The 16,752-nt window shown below is 41.8% G+C and overlaps 1 protein-coding gene across 3 annotated transcripts in view; it reads right to left on the reverse strand.

Annotated features, from left to right (window-relative positions):
- The window catches only part of CASK (calcium/calmodulin dependent serine protein kinase), a 346,878-nt gene that overhangs the window by 55,746 nt on the left and 274,380 nt on the right, over positions 1–16,752 (reverse strand). For all 3 annotated transcript variants that reach the window (XM_035003264.1, XM_035003263.1, XM_035003270.1), the window contains exons 12-14: positions 10,722–10,799; positions 7,788–7,868; positions 5,964–6,152 (exon numbers count right to left, since the gene is read on the reverse strand). In XM_035003264.1, coding sequence (XP_034859155.1) covers positions 5,964–6,152; positions 7,788–7,868; positions 10,722–10,799 — 348 coding nt within the window. The remainder of the gene's footprint in view (positions 1–5,963; positions 6,153–7,787; positions 7,869–10,721; positions 10,800–16,752) is intronic.

Here is a 16,752-nt window from a genome sequence, read left to right on the forward strand (position 1 = left end):
GTTGCTATTTATTTTTCTTAAAGATTTTATTTATTTATTTGACAGAGAGAGACACAGTGAGAGAGGGAACACAAGCAGGGGGCGTGGGAGAGGGAGAAGCAGGCTTCCCGCAGAGCAGGGAGCCCAACGCGGGGCTTGATCTCAGGATCCTGGGATCATGACCTGGGCCAAAGGCAGACGCTTAACAACTGAGCCTCCCAGGCGCCCCTCTTGTTGCTATTTGTTTTTGTTCCATCTGTTCCATGTTCCCTTTTTCCCTCTTTTTCTGCCTTCTTTTGGATTAGCTTATTTTTATTCTATTTTCTCTCCTGTGTTGTCTGATGGGCTATAATTTGGTTTTGTTGCTTCAGTGGTTGCTTCAGGGCTGATAGGATACATCTTTAACTTATCACAGTCTACCTTCAAGTGATATCATACAATATCACATATAGTATAAGAATCTTTTAACAGGGGCGCCTGGGTGTCTCAGTCGTTAAGCATCTGCCTTCAGCTCAGGTCATGATCCTAGGTTCCTGGGATCGAGTCCCGCATCAGGCTCCCTGCTCCGCGGGAAGCCTGCTTCTCCCTCTCCCACTCCCCTTGCTTGTGTTTCCTCTCTCGCTGTGTCTCTGTCAAATAAATAGCTAAGATCTTTAAAAAAAAAGAACCTTTTAACAGTATAGTTCTACTTCCTTTCTCCTGACCTTTTTGCTACAGTTATACATTTTACTTTTATATGTAATAAGCCCTCAAACACACTGCTGTTATTTTTGTTTAAACTGCCAATTATCTTTTAAAGATATTTTAATGATCAGGATGTCCTTTAACATTTCTTATACTGTAGGGCTACTGAATTCTTTCAGTTTTGGTATGTCTGAAAATGTTTTTATTTTGCCTTTAGTTTTTGAAACATACCTTTGCTTGGTTTTGAATTCTAAGACAAAACCTCTCAAGGTTTTGTTTTTTCTTTCAGTACTTTAAAGACACTGTTCTTCTTAACTGTATTGTTTCTGATAAGAAGTCTGATGCCACTCTTATCTTTGTTCCTCTGTATGTAACATTTTTATCTGTTTTTAAGATCTTCTATTTATCATGGTTTCTAAGCCATTTGATTAAGATGTACCCTGGTGTTTTTTTCTTCATGTTTCTTGGGTTTGGGATTCATTGTGGTCTTACACCTGAAGATTTATAGCTTTCATTAAGTCTGGAATGTTTTCATCCATTATTTCTTCAAATATCCTTTCTCTCTCTTCTCCTTCATAGAATCCAATTAACCATATGTTAGGCTGCCTGAAGTTGTCCCAGAGCTCAGCAATGCTTTTTTCCTTTTTTTAGAGAGAAAGAAAGAGAGCACACGAATGCAAGTGGCAGGGCGGGGGGGGGGGGGGGAAAAGGGGGAGAGAGAATCTTAAGCAGGCTCCACAACCAGCATGGAGCCTGATGTGGGGCTCGATCTCATGACCCTGAGATCATGATCTGAGCTAAAATCAAGAGTCAGATGCTTAACCAACTGAGCCACCTAGGCACCCCTGCTTTTTTCATTTTTAAAAGTTCTTTTTCTGTATTTCATTTTGGGTCGTTTCTATTGCCACATCTTTGAGTTCACTAATCTTTTCTTCTCAAATGTCTGATCTGCCATTAATCCCATTCTAATTCTAGTATCTTTGTCAGTCTGTCAGTTTTGATTGATTATTCACATTTTCAGTCACATTTTCCCCCTTCTTTACATGCCTAGCAATCTTTGAGTCAAGGCCAGACACTGTGAATTTTATCTTGCTGCATGCTAGATGTTTTTTATTCCTATAAATATTCTTAGGCTTTGTTCTGGGATATAGTTCACTTACTTGGGTCAATTAGTTTGATCCTTTGGGTCTTGCTTTCATGATTTGTTAGGCAGGTCTTGAGCAATTCTGAGCCTAGGGCTAATTATTCTTCATTACTGAGACAAGATCTTCCTGCGCACTCTATGCAGTGCCCCATGAATTTGTTTTCCAGTCCAGCTGGTGGCTAATGGGCAGTGAGTATTCGGTATTGTTCCCTCTAATCCTTTTGGATGGTCTTTCCTTGGCTCTGGGTAGTTTCCTCTCATAAATGCACTGATCAAAACTCAGATGAATACTTCAGGGGGACCCTCTACAGATCTCTGGGGTTCTCTCTCTGCGCAGCTCTCTCTTCTTCAGTCCTCTGTTCTATGCACTTGAGGTGCCTAGGTCTCCTCGGATTCTCAGCTCTGTCTCCTCAATTCAGGGTGTCTGCCTGCTCTGCCTCAGTTTTCCCCCTCCTGTGCTGTGGCCTGGAAACTCTCTCAAGTCACTAAGGTCAAGCAATCATAGGGCTCACCCTGTGTGCTTCCTGTCTCTTAGGGATCATTTTCCTTTGTTGACTGATGTCCAATGTCTTGAAAATTGTTCTTTCATGTAATTTTGTTTGCTTTTACGTTTTTTTGCTTATTTCAGGTGGGAGGGTAAATCTGGTCCTTGTTACTCCATCTTGGCCAGAACTAGAAGCTCCACATATTTAATGCCAGACTAGTGGTCTACAGAGATTACTTTTTGTTTTCCCATTATTCTCTATTATAAGATAAAATTTCATAAGCATATTTTTTGTACTAGACATGGCTGATCCTACAAATCACATGGGGACCTTTTAAATAATACTGTCTTTTAAACTCACTCTTTGGATTTAGATTCAGGAGGTCTGGAATGGAGCCCAGAAATCTATATTTTTAACAAGTTCCCTTGGTGAAAACCGGTCTTGAATTTGAGATAAGGGTAGGGGGACTGCCTTATCTTCTTCATTGGAGAATAATACTCTGTTGGAAAGCTTCATGAAAATATTTGAACCTTTATAATTTAGACACTGAATCTGCACAATTCCACAAAATGTAACTTTGCTTGGTTCCTATTTTGCAGTTCTTAGAAGTGGTAGGCAAGCAATGTGAAAAACTGGTATATCAAAATATTTCTAGTCCCAACGTTCAACTGTAATGTTCAAGTTTCATTTCCAACTTGTATATTCAATCAGCATGTAGGTTACCAAGAGAGGTGTTCCTGGAGAAATGCTATAAATTAATGTGTAACTTAAATCTAATTTCATAAGGGAAATGACAGTATGATGGGGGTTCAATCCTTGAAATTAATAAATTAATGTATTCATTCAACCAATGTTACTGCGATCCTGTTATGTGGGCAGGTACTCTGCTAGGCACATAATGAATGAGACTATTCACTAGTGAATAGACAACAGTGATGAGACAGACAGGGTCTCTTATGACTAGGGGGAAGTTCACCTCAAACCGACTAGAGTTAATAACATTTATTATTTTGTCTGCCCCAAACATTTCTTTGCAGAGAGGAACTGACTCATGTTCTTTCTGTTCCCAAGTTCCCAAATTCCAGGGAAGGGACTGGTCCAGCTTGGGATGGGTGCCTACTCATGAACCTACCCCCAGCTTGGGGTAGACTCCTGGCCTTTCCTTGTTTATATAAGCCTTTCCCCTATTGTCCAAGCTAGTTCAAGTCCGGTCTTCATCACTTGCGACTAAGGGAGTCTCAATCAACTGAGAGTAATTTCAAGGTGAATTTGTAAATGGGAAAACAAGGGTGTAAATGGGAGCGTATCACCCTTGTAGGGTGGATCTAACATAGTTGGACACGTTACAGAAGGCCCAAAAAACAAAAGAGATAATATAGGCATATCCTGCACAGTAATATAATGCTTTTAATAAGACAACTAACCAAGCAAATGAAGCTGTATTAAATGTAATGGAGAACTGTATTCCATTGTTGAAAATATCTATTTTACATCAAATAATTCCCATTTTTATGGCAACCGTCAAAGGGAGAACGCACACTTTCAGTAGGATGAAAGAACAGAGAAGGGCTTTTTTTAAGGAGACTTTCAGGGGAGACTCAGGGCCATTTTATGCTTTCTGAGAAAAGTAACTGAGGGATACATTTTTACTCAGTCTATGGTGTTTAGGTAGTGAGCCTCCATAGAAAAGATCACACAAATGTCATTGGGCTGCTTTAGAATATGGTGATCACAGGACACTTCTGGGCCTCCTTCTTGTGGTCCTTCCAGCTTTCCTGTCTATTTTGCTTGGCTGAACGTCATCACTTCTTCTTGCCTCTTGGACACAGCCTTCTCTCCTCTATAGCTCTATCATAACTGTTCGTGTTTAGCAAACTGTGCTGAACTGCCTACTTACTGATTTGATGCTGGCAGCCCTGGGGAAAGTGAGCTCTGGGAAGGGGCCGTGTCTTACCTGCTGCTACATCACTGGCATCCAACACAGTGACTGGCGCACAGTAGGCACTTAACAATCATTTGCTAAATGAGTGAATGAATAGATAATATGAATAAATGGATACTAGACCTTCAGAGCCAGGTGGGATCTTGGGGGTCATTTAGTCAAGTATGCTTCTGGCAATAATTGCTAAGCAAAGTAGGAGCAGACTTGAAGTCATCTGCCCAAGGCAGCCAAAGGCTGCTACTGCCTGTGCTCTTAAGCCAGAGGGTTGTTTGGATGGCACCAAAAAGGGGTGAAGTGATTCACATGCCCCCTGCCTGCTGCAAGTGCTGGGCAGAGATCAGTAAGTGAGAATTACAACCGGAAACATCTAGGCTTGAGGGCTCTCTGGAAATGGCAGTCAGAGAATCACTGCTCTGTAGCTCTGCCTTTAATCTGGAAAGCAACTGGGCAACTTTTTTAAGTAGGGAATTTGTTTTTCTATATCCCAATATCCCTTTTCTATGCTCCGAGGGAAAGATACGAATGCGTTAAGTTTGAATGCTTTTTCCCCCCTTCCCCCTAAAGATAGGATTCCTCCCCCAAATATGAAACTTTTCCAATAGTCTTTCTCTCAATGGGTAGCATCACTGTCCATCTGGTTGTGAAAATCTAAAGCTTAAGGGACATCCTTGGTAACTGTTTCTCCCTCAGTCCCCACCGTCAATCTATTATCCAGGTCTATTGATTTTACTTTTTTGTTAAGTCTGTTCACTTCTTTCCATTTGGTTTCCGCACCTCTAGCTCCCAGTCCCATCCACTCTCCCCGGTCCTGAGGCAATAATCTCCTCACTGGTCTCCCTACAACCTCGCTCGTCCTCCTCTAATCCATTCTCTGGAGGGTATCTTTCTAAAATGCAAATCTGATCTTCTCTCCCTGCTTGAAACTCTTCAAGAGCCTCCCACTGTCTTTGAGACAAAGAACAGAATCCTTAACATGTCTTTCTTTCAACACTCGTGTGTCCCGTTCCTGCCAGGCACTGTTTCCTACACGGCAGCCGTGGTGCCTTCTTTCCATTCTGAAACTACGCGAAGAGCCTTTCTGACTAGTGGGCTTCTGCACACGCTGCTTGGTTGGCCTGGATGGTCTCCACTCTGCCCTCCTGCCCCACGCCCCACTTTGCTCGGTTAACACCAAGGAGCCTTTCCTCGATCTTCCTTTCCCCATCTATGAGGATTCTGTGACAATGAGGCAGGTTCAGCATCAATTGATTCTGATGCTATTCCTACACCCCGAGAAAATGAATTCATATTAAAGAGGTAGATGTGAATAGAAGGAATGTTATTTTAGCCACATTGCTCAGTTCTTGGGATGCCTTCCAAATCAGTCTTCCTCTGGTTTTGTTGAAGGCAACAGATCTTGTAAGAGGATGTTTTTCACAATGTCATTAGACATTCGCTTTTTCAATGCCAGTATTTCAAATTGTGCCCCCAAGGTTTTTCCTGGAGTACTGTACCAGGTAGGTCCTTTTTTGGTGAATTTGCAGAGCATTTGGGAAAGGAGAGGTGGGAGGAGGCCTCAGGCATGGCCTCAGCTGGAACAGTTCTGGGTGCGGGTTGGGAGGTGGTGGAGGACCTGGAAACAGGCTGCTTTAACACTCTCGTGCCCTCCTTCCCTCCCCGCCCCCTAGTAGTGTAGGCTGAAGTTGGGAGCCCTAATTCAGGCTGGGACTTGAGAGTCTAGAAAACTTACCATGGGCTCATCTGTGTTCTTTTGGAACTGGACCAGGCGGACTCTGGTCACATTCTCCATATCCATATCTCCGTTGGCGCTTTCTGGAGAATCACCATTTAAATAGGGAGAGGTGGGAGGAGGTGTGACCCTCAATGCTTCATCGCTGTAAACTTCATGTGCCACTACATCGTGAGTCTGAAGTAAGGCCTGGTAGTTTATGAAGAAAGGAAAAATATTGATAATAGCACTGTTCCAGCAGAAGTGTGTTATTTCAAATAAAGGCAGACATAATGCAATTTCAAATAACTTAGTAGAAAGAATCATCTGTAAATAGAGGTGGCAAATTTGGGCTGGGGCTTACAATGGGAACACATTTAAAAAGAAACAGTGCAATAATTGGAGTTTTGAGCAAATATCTTTCCAGATAGTATTAACCAAGAACTTTTTTTTTTTAATTTTAATTTTTTTTTTTTTACAGAGAGAGACACAGTGAGAGAGGGAACACAAGCAGGGGGAGTGGGAGAGGGAGAAGCAGGCTCCCCGCTGAGCAGGAAGCCCGACGCGGGGCTTGATCCCAGGACCCTGGGATCATGACCTGAGCTGAAGGCAGATGCTTAACGACTGAGCCACCCAGGCTCCCCTTTTTTAAAGATTTGATTTATTTGAGAGAGACAGAGAGAGAGAGCGAGCACGAGTGGGTGGAGGGGCAGAGGGAGAGGCCGAGAATCTTGAGCAGATTCCCTATTGAGCACAGAGCTTGGCACAGGGCTCCATCTCATGACCCACGAGATCATGACCTGAGCTGAAATCAAGAGTCAGATGCTTAACTGACTGAACCACCCAGGCCCCCCATGTAGCTAATGTTTTAAAAATGTTATATTCAAAAACTAATGATGTACTATACAGTGGCTAACTGAACATAATAAAAAATGTTATATTTAACATGGATTTCCACTTGTAATCATGCTTTTGAATTGCAGTTAAGTAGATAATTCTGGACCTTGTTTCACAGAAAGGTATCTCATCTATTTTGAGTTCTGTTTAACCATTTAGTGTTAAAACTGGCTAACTACAGGTGCTGTCCCCATTTTCCATACAATAGAAATGAATGAAGAGAGAGTAAGAGGTCTGCATCGTCGAGAGATGGAATTCTTCCCATAAATCACCAAGGTTCAGAGAATTCCTTTTTAGTGAAAACTGTCTCCAGTTTGAGTTCTCTGTGGTTTAAGTACCATACACAGTTCCAGTGACTTAAGAACTATCCTAGCAGGAAGAAAATCCCTTGTGTGATGACCATACAGTCCTTGAAGAGCGACCTTAGGAATAGCATCTTTACGACTATGACACAAAGTAAACAAAAAGGATCTTGATGTATTTGGTATTACCTGGTACTGTAATCTTTTTTTTTAAATTTTATTTTATTATGGTATCTTAGTCACCATACATTACATCATTAGTTTTTGATGTAGTGTTCCATGATTCATTGTTTGTGTATAACAACACCCAGTGCTCCATGCAGAACGTGCCCTCCTTAATACCCATCACTGGGCTAACCTATCCCCCCCCCCCCCTCCCCTCTAGAACCCTCAGTTTGTTTCTCAGAGTCCATCATCTCTCATGGTTCGTCTCCCCCTCCGATTCCCCCCTTCATTTTTCCCTTCCTACTATCTTCTTTTAAACATATAATGTATTACTTGTTTCAGAGTGGTACTGTAATCTTAATAGTCTGATATTGTATGAGTAACGACGTATCTGATGAAGACGGCCACATTTTACGAGGATTATTAAAAACTTCTTTTGAAAGTGAGATTTTAGTTCTATAGAAGTTTAATTGGTACTTACCATGAAATGAGGTTGTGTTAAAATACGCTTTAGTTCCTTTGCATCATTATTCTCAGGGTAACATGAAATTTCTTCCAATACCTAAAAAATAAGCAAGATGTGTAACAGGATAAACAGGATGTCAGCTTTAGAAAATAGAGAATTCTTTTAAATTAAAAATTATGAATAGATTTTTTACAGCAGGCAAAACAATTACTTTGGAAAAAATTCATCACTTTATTAAAGGTTATCAATATAAAAGGACTTTATTGATGGCAATAAAAAAATAAAATTGCTATAATTTCTCTGACTATATTACCCAACTATAACCCGAAAGGTTATTGAAAAATACAAAACAAAATGACAAGTCCACAATACATATTTACTACAGGTGTAAGCAACTTAATGGGAAAATATCTCTACAAATCTTTTTTTCCAAACTCACTCTCAAAATGAATCTGTAATAAAAGTTAATAGCAGCTTTTTTTATATTAACAAAACAGTCGATTCCTTTTAGAAAGATTAAAATGACATGGGCTCACATAAAGAACCATTTAAAGAAAAGAAACACTTCAGTAATTTTCCTGCAGCCTGGCAGAGTCAGTGTTCTTCTCCACACACATCTCCTCACATAGAGGACACCATGCTTCTGTGAATAGTTCCTAGCATCAGCTGCCAGGGAATCCAAGAGAACAGTTAAAACCAAAAACCAAAAACCACTGAAAACTTCTCTTTCCACTCTAAAAGTTATCCGTTACCATCAGGATGGAGTTACTCCATTTAAAATTTGACTATGTGACGGAGACCAGAGGAAAGCCTCTGCTGTTCGCCCCCCACCCCGGCCCCCCAGAGAAAACATACGGCTGTGGTTCTAACCATAGATGGTTGGACTCACAGAGTAGTTAAACACATTGCACTCAGTTCCTAAAATTGAGCCAATCAAAGACTGCTTCAGCAGGACTGGATGTCAGGGGCACACAAGTCATCCACCCAGAGGAATCTCTTGCCTCATCCTGGAGAATCTTAACACTGGGGCAAGAAGGACCATTAAGAGCTTAGATTTCTCAGGCATACCTAAGTGCTACTCAATCACCCCCTCAGGGAAGAAGGAAAAAGATCAAACAAACACTACAGGGTTTCTTTCTTATCTAAAGGAACCCTTAACAAGTGCTGGTTATGCTGTTAATTCATATTGTGTAATGAAGTTAAGCAAATTCTCCTCTGTGTATTTTATGCTTTGAGTGTCTGTACCAGTGGAATGGAAGGATGAAACTCTGTGTTCTCTCTGGTCCCCTGCTACTCTCACAGTCTGTGATTTTTTTTTTTTTTTTAAGATTTTTATTTATTTATTCATGAGAGACAGAGAGAGAGAGAGGCAGAGGGAGAAGCAGGCTCCCAAGGAGCAGAGAGCCCGATACAGGACTCGATCCCAGGACCCTGGGATCATGACCTGAGCCGAAGGCAGACGCTTAACCATCTGAGCCACCCAGGCGCCCATCACAGTCTGTGATTTTAAACAGTGAGGTGTGATCCCCTAAGTCAGAGAGAACCTCTCCTGGCTGGTGCCCTTGACCGCATGGGCAGGTCCAGCAGCACCCTTGGTCTTGTTTCTCAGTGAATATGCGATGCTCTCTAGTGCAGGCGTGGTGTTTAAAATCTGGTAGGGAAGGGATTCTGTCTTTCATACTCTTTTTACTTAGTAGTCTCACTGTATAAAAACTGTTTTTAAAGGGAAATATTAATTTGCATACAGACTTTTATAACATCAAAAGTGAAAGAAAAAAAACTACATGTCTAACAATGGAGGAGTTGCTAATTCATTATGATTTAGTAGTAACAAAGAAGATTTATCCCCTCATTAGAATTTATATTTATGAAGACCAAGTATAAACATTGGAAAAATGATTATATAACGTCAAGTAAGAAAAGATACATTTTGATTGCAGCTACATGAAATTTATATGCAAAAAAATAGAAAATAAAATTTATATGCAAATGGTAGTGATTGGAAGTGTATACGCAGAAATGATAATTACTGTGTTAGGGTGCTGGGATTATGGATGGATTTTTACTTATCCAAACTTTCTGCAATATCATATTTCTATAATAAAAAAGTTGGGATGCCCGGCTGGCTCAGTCAGCAGAGCCTGCGATCCTTGAACTCGGGCTTGTGAGTTCAAGCCCCACGTTAGGTGTTGAGATTACTTAAAAAAAAAACGTAAGGAATAGCATGGAGGACATTAGGAGAAGGAAGGGAAAAATGAGGGGGGGCGGATTGGAGGGAGAGATGAACCATGAGAGACTATGGACTCTGAGAGACAAACAGGGTTTTAGAGGGGAGCGGGGAGGGGGGATTGGTTAGCCCGGTGATGGGTATTAAGGAGGGCGTACTGCATGGAGCACTGGGTGTTATACGAAAACAATGGATCGTGGATCACCACATCAAAAACTAATGATGTATTGTATGGTGACTAACATAATAAAATAAAAAAAAATACATTAAAAAAAAAAGTTGGTAATAGGTACAGCCATGTACACTAGATGACAATTTATAAAAACAACTTTTCTCTAAACTCAGTATACTTAATTGCTATAGATATTTAATTAACTTCCAAACAGTACCACCTTAAAAAAGGCAACTCAAATTTTCATAGCCTATTTCCAACCAAGCGCAGTAAAATAATTTTTTTTAAAAAAGAGAAGTACAACTCATATATTAACATGTTCAAGTTTACATAGCAGAACCAGAACTAGAAATCGAGGCATTGTTGTCCCTGAGGCTTTTCTTTCTTTCCTGTATGTAAAATGTTCAGTGATAAACTTAGAAATACTAAATCTGACTGTAATGGTCCAACTGTGACTCCAAGGAAACCACCTCTTACTGAGCAGCAGAAATGTTTTCAATAAAGGTAGCAAATATGACTCCCAGATACATTTACAAAATATATCACTTACCTCTTTGGCTCTCTGTACTGCATCACTCGGAGGATTCCTGATTTGTGGCGAAGACTTTGTGTTAATTTTGTCATACAGCTAAAAGCAAAGAAGAAAATCCGATCAACACTCATAATTCTTTGCTAAATGTTCAGAGCTGCATATTTATTATTTCACTAAACAATATCTTCCTCTGACAAACGCTGGCTGATGATTTCAGTGGTCTCCTCCCATTAATAATCTCTTACTCATTCAGTGAAACTTGTTGCAAGAGGAGTCTTATGCGTATTGTTTTAGAAAATCATCTTCAAATAGATGGTCCAAGATTCTGTCAATGTGGCAGTTTCCTTTCTTATTTAAAATCGATCACTATTTCAGAATTGCAGTATTTTGTTGCCTCCGGTAGAAGCAATAGTCACTAACATGGATACAGAGCAAAATGAAAGAATGCTTTCTGGCCAAGACACATCTGAAAGAATTTTCACCGAAATCTAAATCTTGGGAAAGGGCAAACCCAACTCCTTCTAGGAAGGAATGTTCTCACAAAAGGTTTATGCTTGTTTTACTAGGGCTGTTTATTAACAGTATCTGCGCTGGCATCCTTCAGCAGGAAATCAAGGACATGAACTTTTTCCTCTTGAATTTGCAAATTCACAGAGCATGAGAAGACACTGAAAAGAATCTAAATAGATTTCACATCATCTAAATAGATGCCACATATCTAACTGATCCAAAATTTGACTTTCTGAAGACAATTTAATTCTTTAAGGAAAAATCTCTGTAGGGTAGAAATGCAATTAAAATATTAATTTCTACCTCAAACAAAATGGCTCATTTGACAGTCTGCTTTGAAAAGTGAAAAGTTAAAATGGATTTTGGCTAGTCTGCCGTGTCTATTTCCTAACTTCTCTAAGATAGGTGGGTTTTTTTCCATTGGTTTTTGTTTAGTTCTTTTTTCCCTCCTCCCACGTACCACAATGCTAGTGTACAGGTCAAATACTGACTGTATACATCCTTCAGGTTACAGTTAGATTTGCTTATACTGATGCAAGATAAAGCCTTATGATTTGTTTGGGCCATACCATCCATAAAAATGCCTTATGATAAATACATAATTACAAAGATGCCCAATAAGAACATTGTGAAGATAGAGCAGTGACCATTTTTAAACGAGGGCTTTGAGAAAGTACTACTAAATCAGAGGTTAAACGCACAGTGTAAGTAGGCTAGTAAAATGCTGTTTAAAATATTATACAGTTGAGCCTTGAACAGCATGGGTCTGAACTGCATGGGTCTAGTTACTGCGGGTTTTTTTCCCCCAATAAACACAGGACAGTACTCTAAATGTATTTTTCTTATCATTTTAAAAAAGATTTTGTTTATTTGAGAGAGAAAGAGAGAGAGAGATCATAGAGGGAGAAGCAGACTCCCCGCTGAGCAGAGAGCCGGATGTGGGGCTCAATCCCAGGACCCTAAGATCAGGACCTGAGCCGAAGGCAGCCACTTAACGGACTGAGCCACCCAGGCGCCCGTCTTATGATTTTTTTTTAAAGGTTGCCCCAATTACAATATCATCAGCACTGAGTACCCATCTCCCTGTACCCTCATCTGTAGATCAGTAGTGGGTATTACAATTTTTTTTTTAAAGATTTTATTTATTTATTTGAGAGAGAGAATGAGATAGAGAGAGCATGAGAGGGGGGAGGGTCAGAGGGAGAAGCAAACTCCCTGCCGAGCAGGGAGCCCGATGCGGGACTCGATCCCAGGACTCCAGGATCATGACCTGAGCCGAAGGCAGTCGCTTAACCAACTGAGCCACCCAGGCGCCCGAGATTTAACTACTGGGTATTACAATTTTATAGAAGGTTATGTATCCATTTGCCAGCTTGTTAAGCGCAAGGAGTCTCTAGGTAAGTTTTCTATTCCCCCCATGTTCCCTCTCCTCTAGAAAATGAGAAGGGGTCTTTTTCCTTATTTACTTTACAAAGTAAACTCTATGCCCAATGTGGGGCTCAAACTCAAGATCAAGAGTCACATGCTCTACTGACTGAGCCAGCCAGGTGCCCCTCTTAGGATTTTCTTAATACCGTTTTCTTTTCTCTAGCTTACTTAATGGTAAGAATTCAGTATATAATACATATACAAAATATGTGTTAATCAACTGTCATATGTTATTGCTAAGGCTTTTGGTCAACACTAGGATATTAGTAGTTAAGTTTTTGGGGGAGCCAAAGTTATATGTGGATTTCTGATTATGCAGGGGTGGGCCCCCTAACCTCCACGGTGTTCAGAGATCAACTGTATTAACATTTAGGGAACTAGTGATATGTGGCTGGCTCACAAAAGTTCACTCAAATCCCTGTAGAATGCACATGGGCAGTCTTCATCCTCTGAATGGCTTCTATCTCTAGGGACTGTACATTTTAAAAAAAATTTTATTATGTTATGTTAGTCACCATACAGTACATTATTAGTTTTTGATGTAGTGATCCACAATCCATTGTTTTCATATAACACCCAGTGCTCCATGCAGTACATGAGGACTGTACATTTTGAAGTTTGGAACTAGCGAATAGATTTTCCCATAGAAATAATGTTATTTATAGTGTTAGGTTCCCAGAGTAGACTACAGAGATAAATGAAATACTGTACATATGCAATATAAAATAGAAGAAAAGGGCGCCTGGGTGGCTCAGTTGGTTAAGTGACTGCCTTCGGCTCAGGTCATGATCCTGGAGTCCTGGGATCGAGTCCCGCATCGGGCTCCCTGCTCGGCAGGGAGTCTGCTTCTCCCTCTGACCCTCCTCCCTCTCATGCTCTCTGTCTCTCATTCTCTCTCTCTCTCAAATAAATAAATAAAATCTTAAAAAAAAAAAAAATAGAAGAAAAAAACCCAACCCACCAAAAGTAAGGAACCAGAAGTTGAAAAATTCCCTAGGTCTTATGTCAGTGTGTTTTCTTGAGGACCTGCAGCAGCACCAGCTGAAGCTGTTAAAACAGAGAGTCCTGGGCCCCACTCCAGACCTACTGGATCAGAATTTGCAAAGGGGGTCCAGAAATCTGTATTTTAATAAACTCCTTAGGTATTTGGAAATCTTATGCACAAGTACCAACTTCTGAGAGTACCAGTAGTTGTCCAACAGTAAGAATTGCTACTTTTATTGAACACTTACTAGATGCTAGTTATTAGTGAAAATGCTTAACATATAGTCCCTCATTTAACCTCAGACAACCCTATCAGGTTGATACCCTTATTATTCCCACTTACAGATGAGGAAACTGAGGCACAGAGTAGTAAAGCGAGATCCACTGTTCTAGCCTTACAGCCACTTCACAGGTGGCATACAGATGCCTGGAGTGTCAATATTTTTAGGGCCCTGCTCCCCAAAAAGTGCTCAGATCAAATTTTCCTCTGCTTCTTTGGTCTGGCCTGATCTAGTTCATCACATATTTGCCCAAAGTGCAGTGGGACTAGTGGTGGGATGAGGGAGAGGTTGGGTGCTTCCCATCAAGGCAGAAGCAGTAGAAGGAATTAAAAGAAGGGCTCTTCTGTCTGAGGTGGGGGCACTGGGCTCTGCCCCTCCAGCTCCTAGGAGAGCCCGGGACTGGAGCAGTCCAGGCAGGCACTGGACACAATGGATAGCTAAGGATAGATGGTGAATCTCAACTGCCTGCTCATGAAGCAGAAGGGCAAGTAAGAACCATGGCAGGAAGGGGCAGAGAGGGGAGGGGCTCACTTTGTCACCATCAGAAGTGAGCTGTTGTTGACTCATCCATCCATCCACCAACTGAGCTCCTACTATGTACTGGGCAGTGCAGTTCTATTTACTGGGGTTATGGAAATGAAAAAGAGGACAGTTCTTGTCCTCAAAGACTCCCAAATTCCAAAGACATACAGCCAAAGGCCCAGAAACCTATGCCAGCTGGAACCCGTTGAGAACCTCAGAGTCGTTTTGCCCCCAGTGCTATCAACTGGAAGGGATCTCAGTTGAGTGAGCCCCAAGTTGGAGACGATCTGGATGTGCATTCATGACATGCCAACCTTCATCTCCCTCTTCAATTTCTGGGACTGGGTTTTTTCCTCCAGGACTCACAATATTTTAGCGATACCCACAACAAATTCAGACCACTTGAGAAACGGGGCAAAGCAGGTAAAGAAAAAGTCCTCCATGGAGGAATGCTTTAATGCAATGTAACATTAGTGTTTTAAAACAGTAATCAGAAATATGTAGCTTTTCAACTTCTCATTCTTATGGATTCAAAGTTCAAGTCTAGGTGGCTTTGGAGTGAGACGTGGCTGGGTTTTGAGAACAAATGAAGGCTGCTGCATGTATAAAGACTATCTAGAATGATGTGATTTGGGACTTCCCCTGTTGTCTTGGACCTTCAGCTGGAGCCCAGAGCTAAGGCCAATAGGAAGTAACACCAAGCCTGCTAGAGTGCTGCGAAACCATCCCTCTAGGGCTTGCTGAAAGGCAGCCAAAATGGTCCTTCCGTACTCACCCTCACGCCCTATTCTGCCTACAGAGGCAGAAGCCTGGTGTCTGTAGGAATCACAGGATGAAGAGAGCAAGTATTTGATCTCCCCTTCCTTCCTCCTGGGGAGGAGGGCAGAGGGAGTTGCCTTCTTCCTCATGCCCAGTGAAGGGTGGTGGGTGCTCCAAGAGAACCAGCCACAGAAACTGGAGGTGCCAGTAACGAGAGCTTATTATCCCACTCCCTGGAGGGATGCTTGCCCAGTCGCAGTGACTTATGAGGCCCATCTTGGTGCACCGGGTAGGAGCCCTTTGTGAGAGAGAGTCCTTGGGGCAGCTTGACAGGTGATGTTTGTGGCCCTGAGTGAAACATACTGATGCCTGCCTCTTTCCTGGCTGGAGGCCACCTGGCGCAGCCCTTGCCAGCAGGGTGAGGCCGGTGGTAGGGCAACCCACCCTTGTAGTGTATGTGTGTGTTTCCCATGAGTCAAGGAGCTGCTTCAGAGTGGGATCTGGCTGCAGCCATCTGGATGGCTGTCCCTGTCCAAGAGGGCTGTCTGCACGGAGCAAAGGGACCCAGAAGTAAGTAGCTGTGGGATAACACCTGGGTGCAGGAGCGGAGAGGGTGCTGCTGAGGCCAGATCCAGAGTCCACTGATGATGCAGAACCCAGGACAAAACCAACATCTGAGGACTGCCACATCAAGCGCATCGACAGCCAAGAGGGCCCTGGCTGCCTGAGGGACAGGGTTCTGGAACATGCTGTTTAAGGGCTGCTTTCTCTTTTCCATGACCAGACTCTCGAGTTCCTTGACATTCAGTAACAGCACCTCACTTGGGGCTAAGTACACAGGAGATGTTTAATACATGTTTCTTGAAAAAATAAAGGCGTATTTGAGCTGGTGCAGAGGAACTGGAAATAGATATTTTTAAAAAAAATTTCAGAGTGACATAAAAATAAACAGACTGGGAATACTTTCTTAGCTTGTTTCTTTAGGAACCAGATACCATTTATCTTTGGTCCTTCTTGCATAGTTAAAAACTTTCCCTCAAAATTAAGAAATCTATTTTGACCGTATTTCTTTTTTGGAGTGTGTTCAAGGCTGACTTCATCAAATTTTCAAGGTAGAAGAGGACCAACATGGTTCAGTTCCTCCACTTTTTTTAAGGTAATTTGTTTCTTCAGCTCCCCCATTTTAAGGAGAAAGCTGAGGTCCAGTGAGGTGAAGTGTCATGCTCAGGGTTCTGTGGCTGGAGCAGCAGGGGCTGGACCGTGACCGTGATGCGCCACCCTTTCTCTCATACCAGATTTCCTTGGCTTATATCAGAATTTAGGAATACACAAAGTCTTCTGCCAGGGAGACATCTTCAGCAAATATTTGGGGAAAGAACTGTAGGGAATGCTTCTTACAGGTTGTAGGAAAAAAATATACTAAATATGATTTGAAAGATATTAGCCAATCAACTGCAAGCCTTGCCCTGTTAAAGAATGCTAGAATTCTATTCATTTCCTGGCCAGATGGTAAATATCCCAGGCTGTGTGGTGGTAGGACTCTGTCAGCCACTCAGCCTTGCCGT

The sequence above is a fragment of the Mirounga leonina genome, unplaced genomic scaffold (assembly GCF_011800145.1).
Source record: "Mirounga leonina isolate KUSES-001 unplaced genomic scaffold, KU_Mleo_1.0 Mir_101609, whole genome shotgun sequence".
Classification (NCBI taxonomy): Eukaryota; Metazoa; Chordata; class Mammalia; order Carnivora; family Phocidae; genus Mirounga; species Mirounga leonina.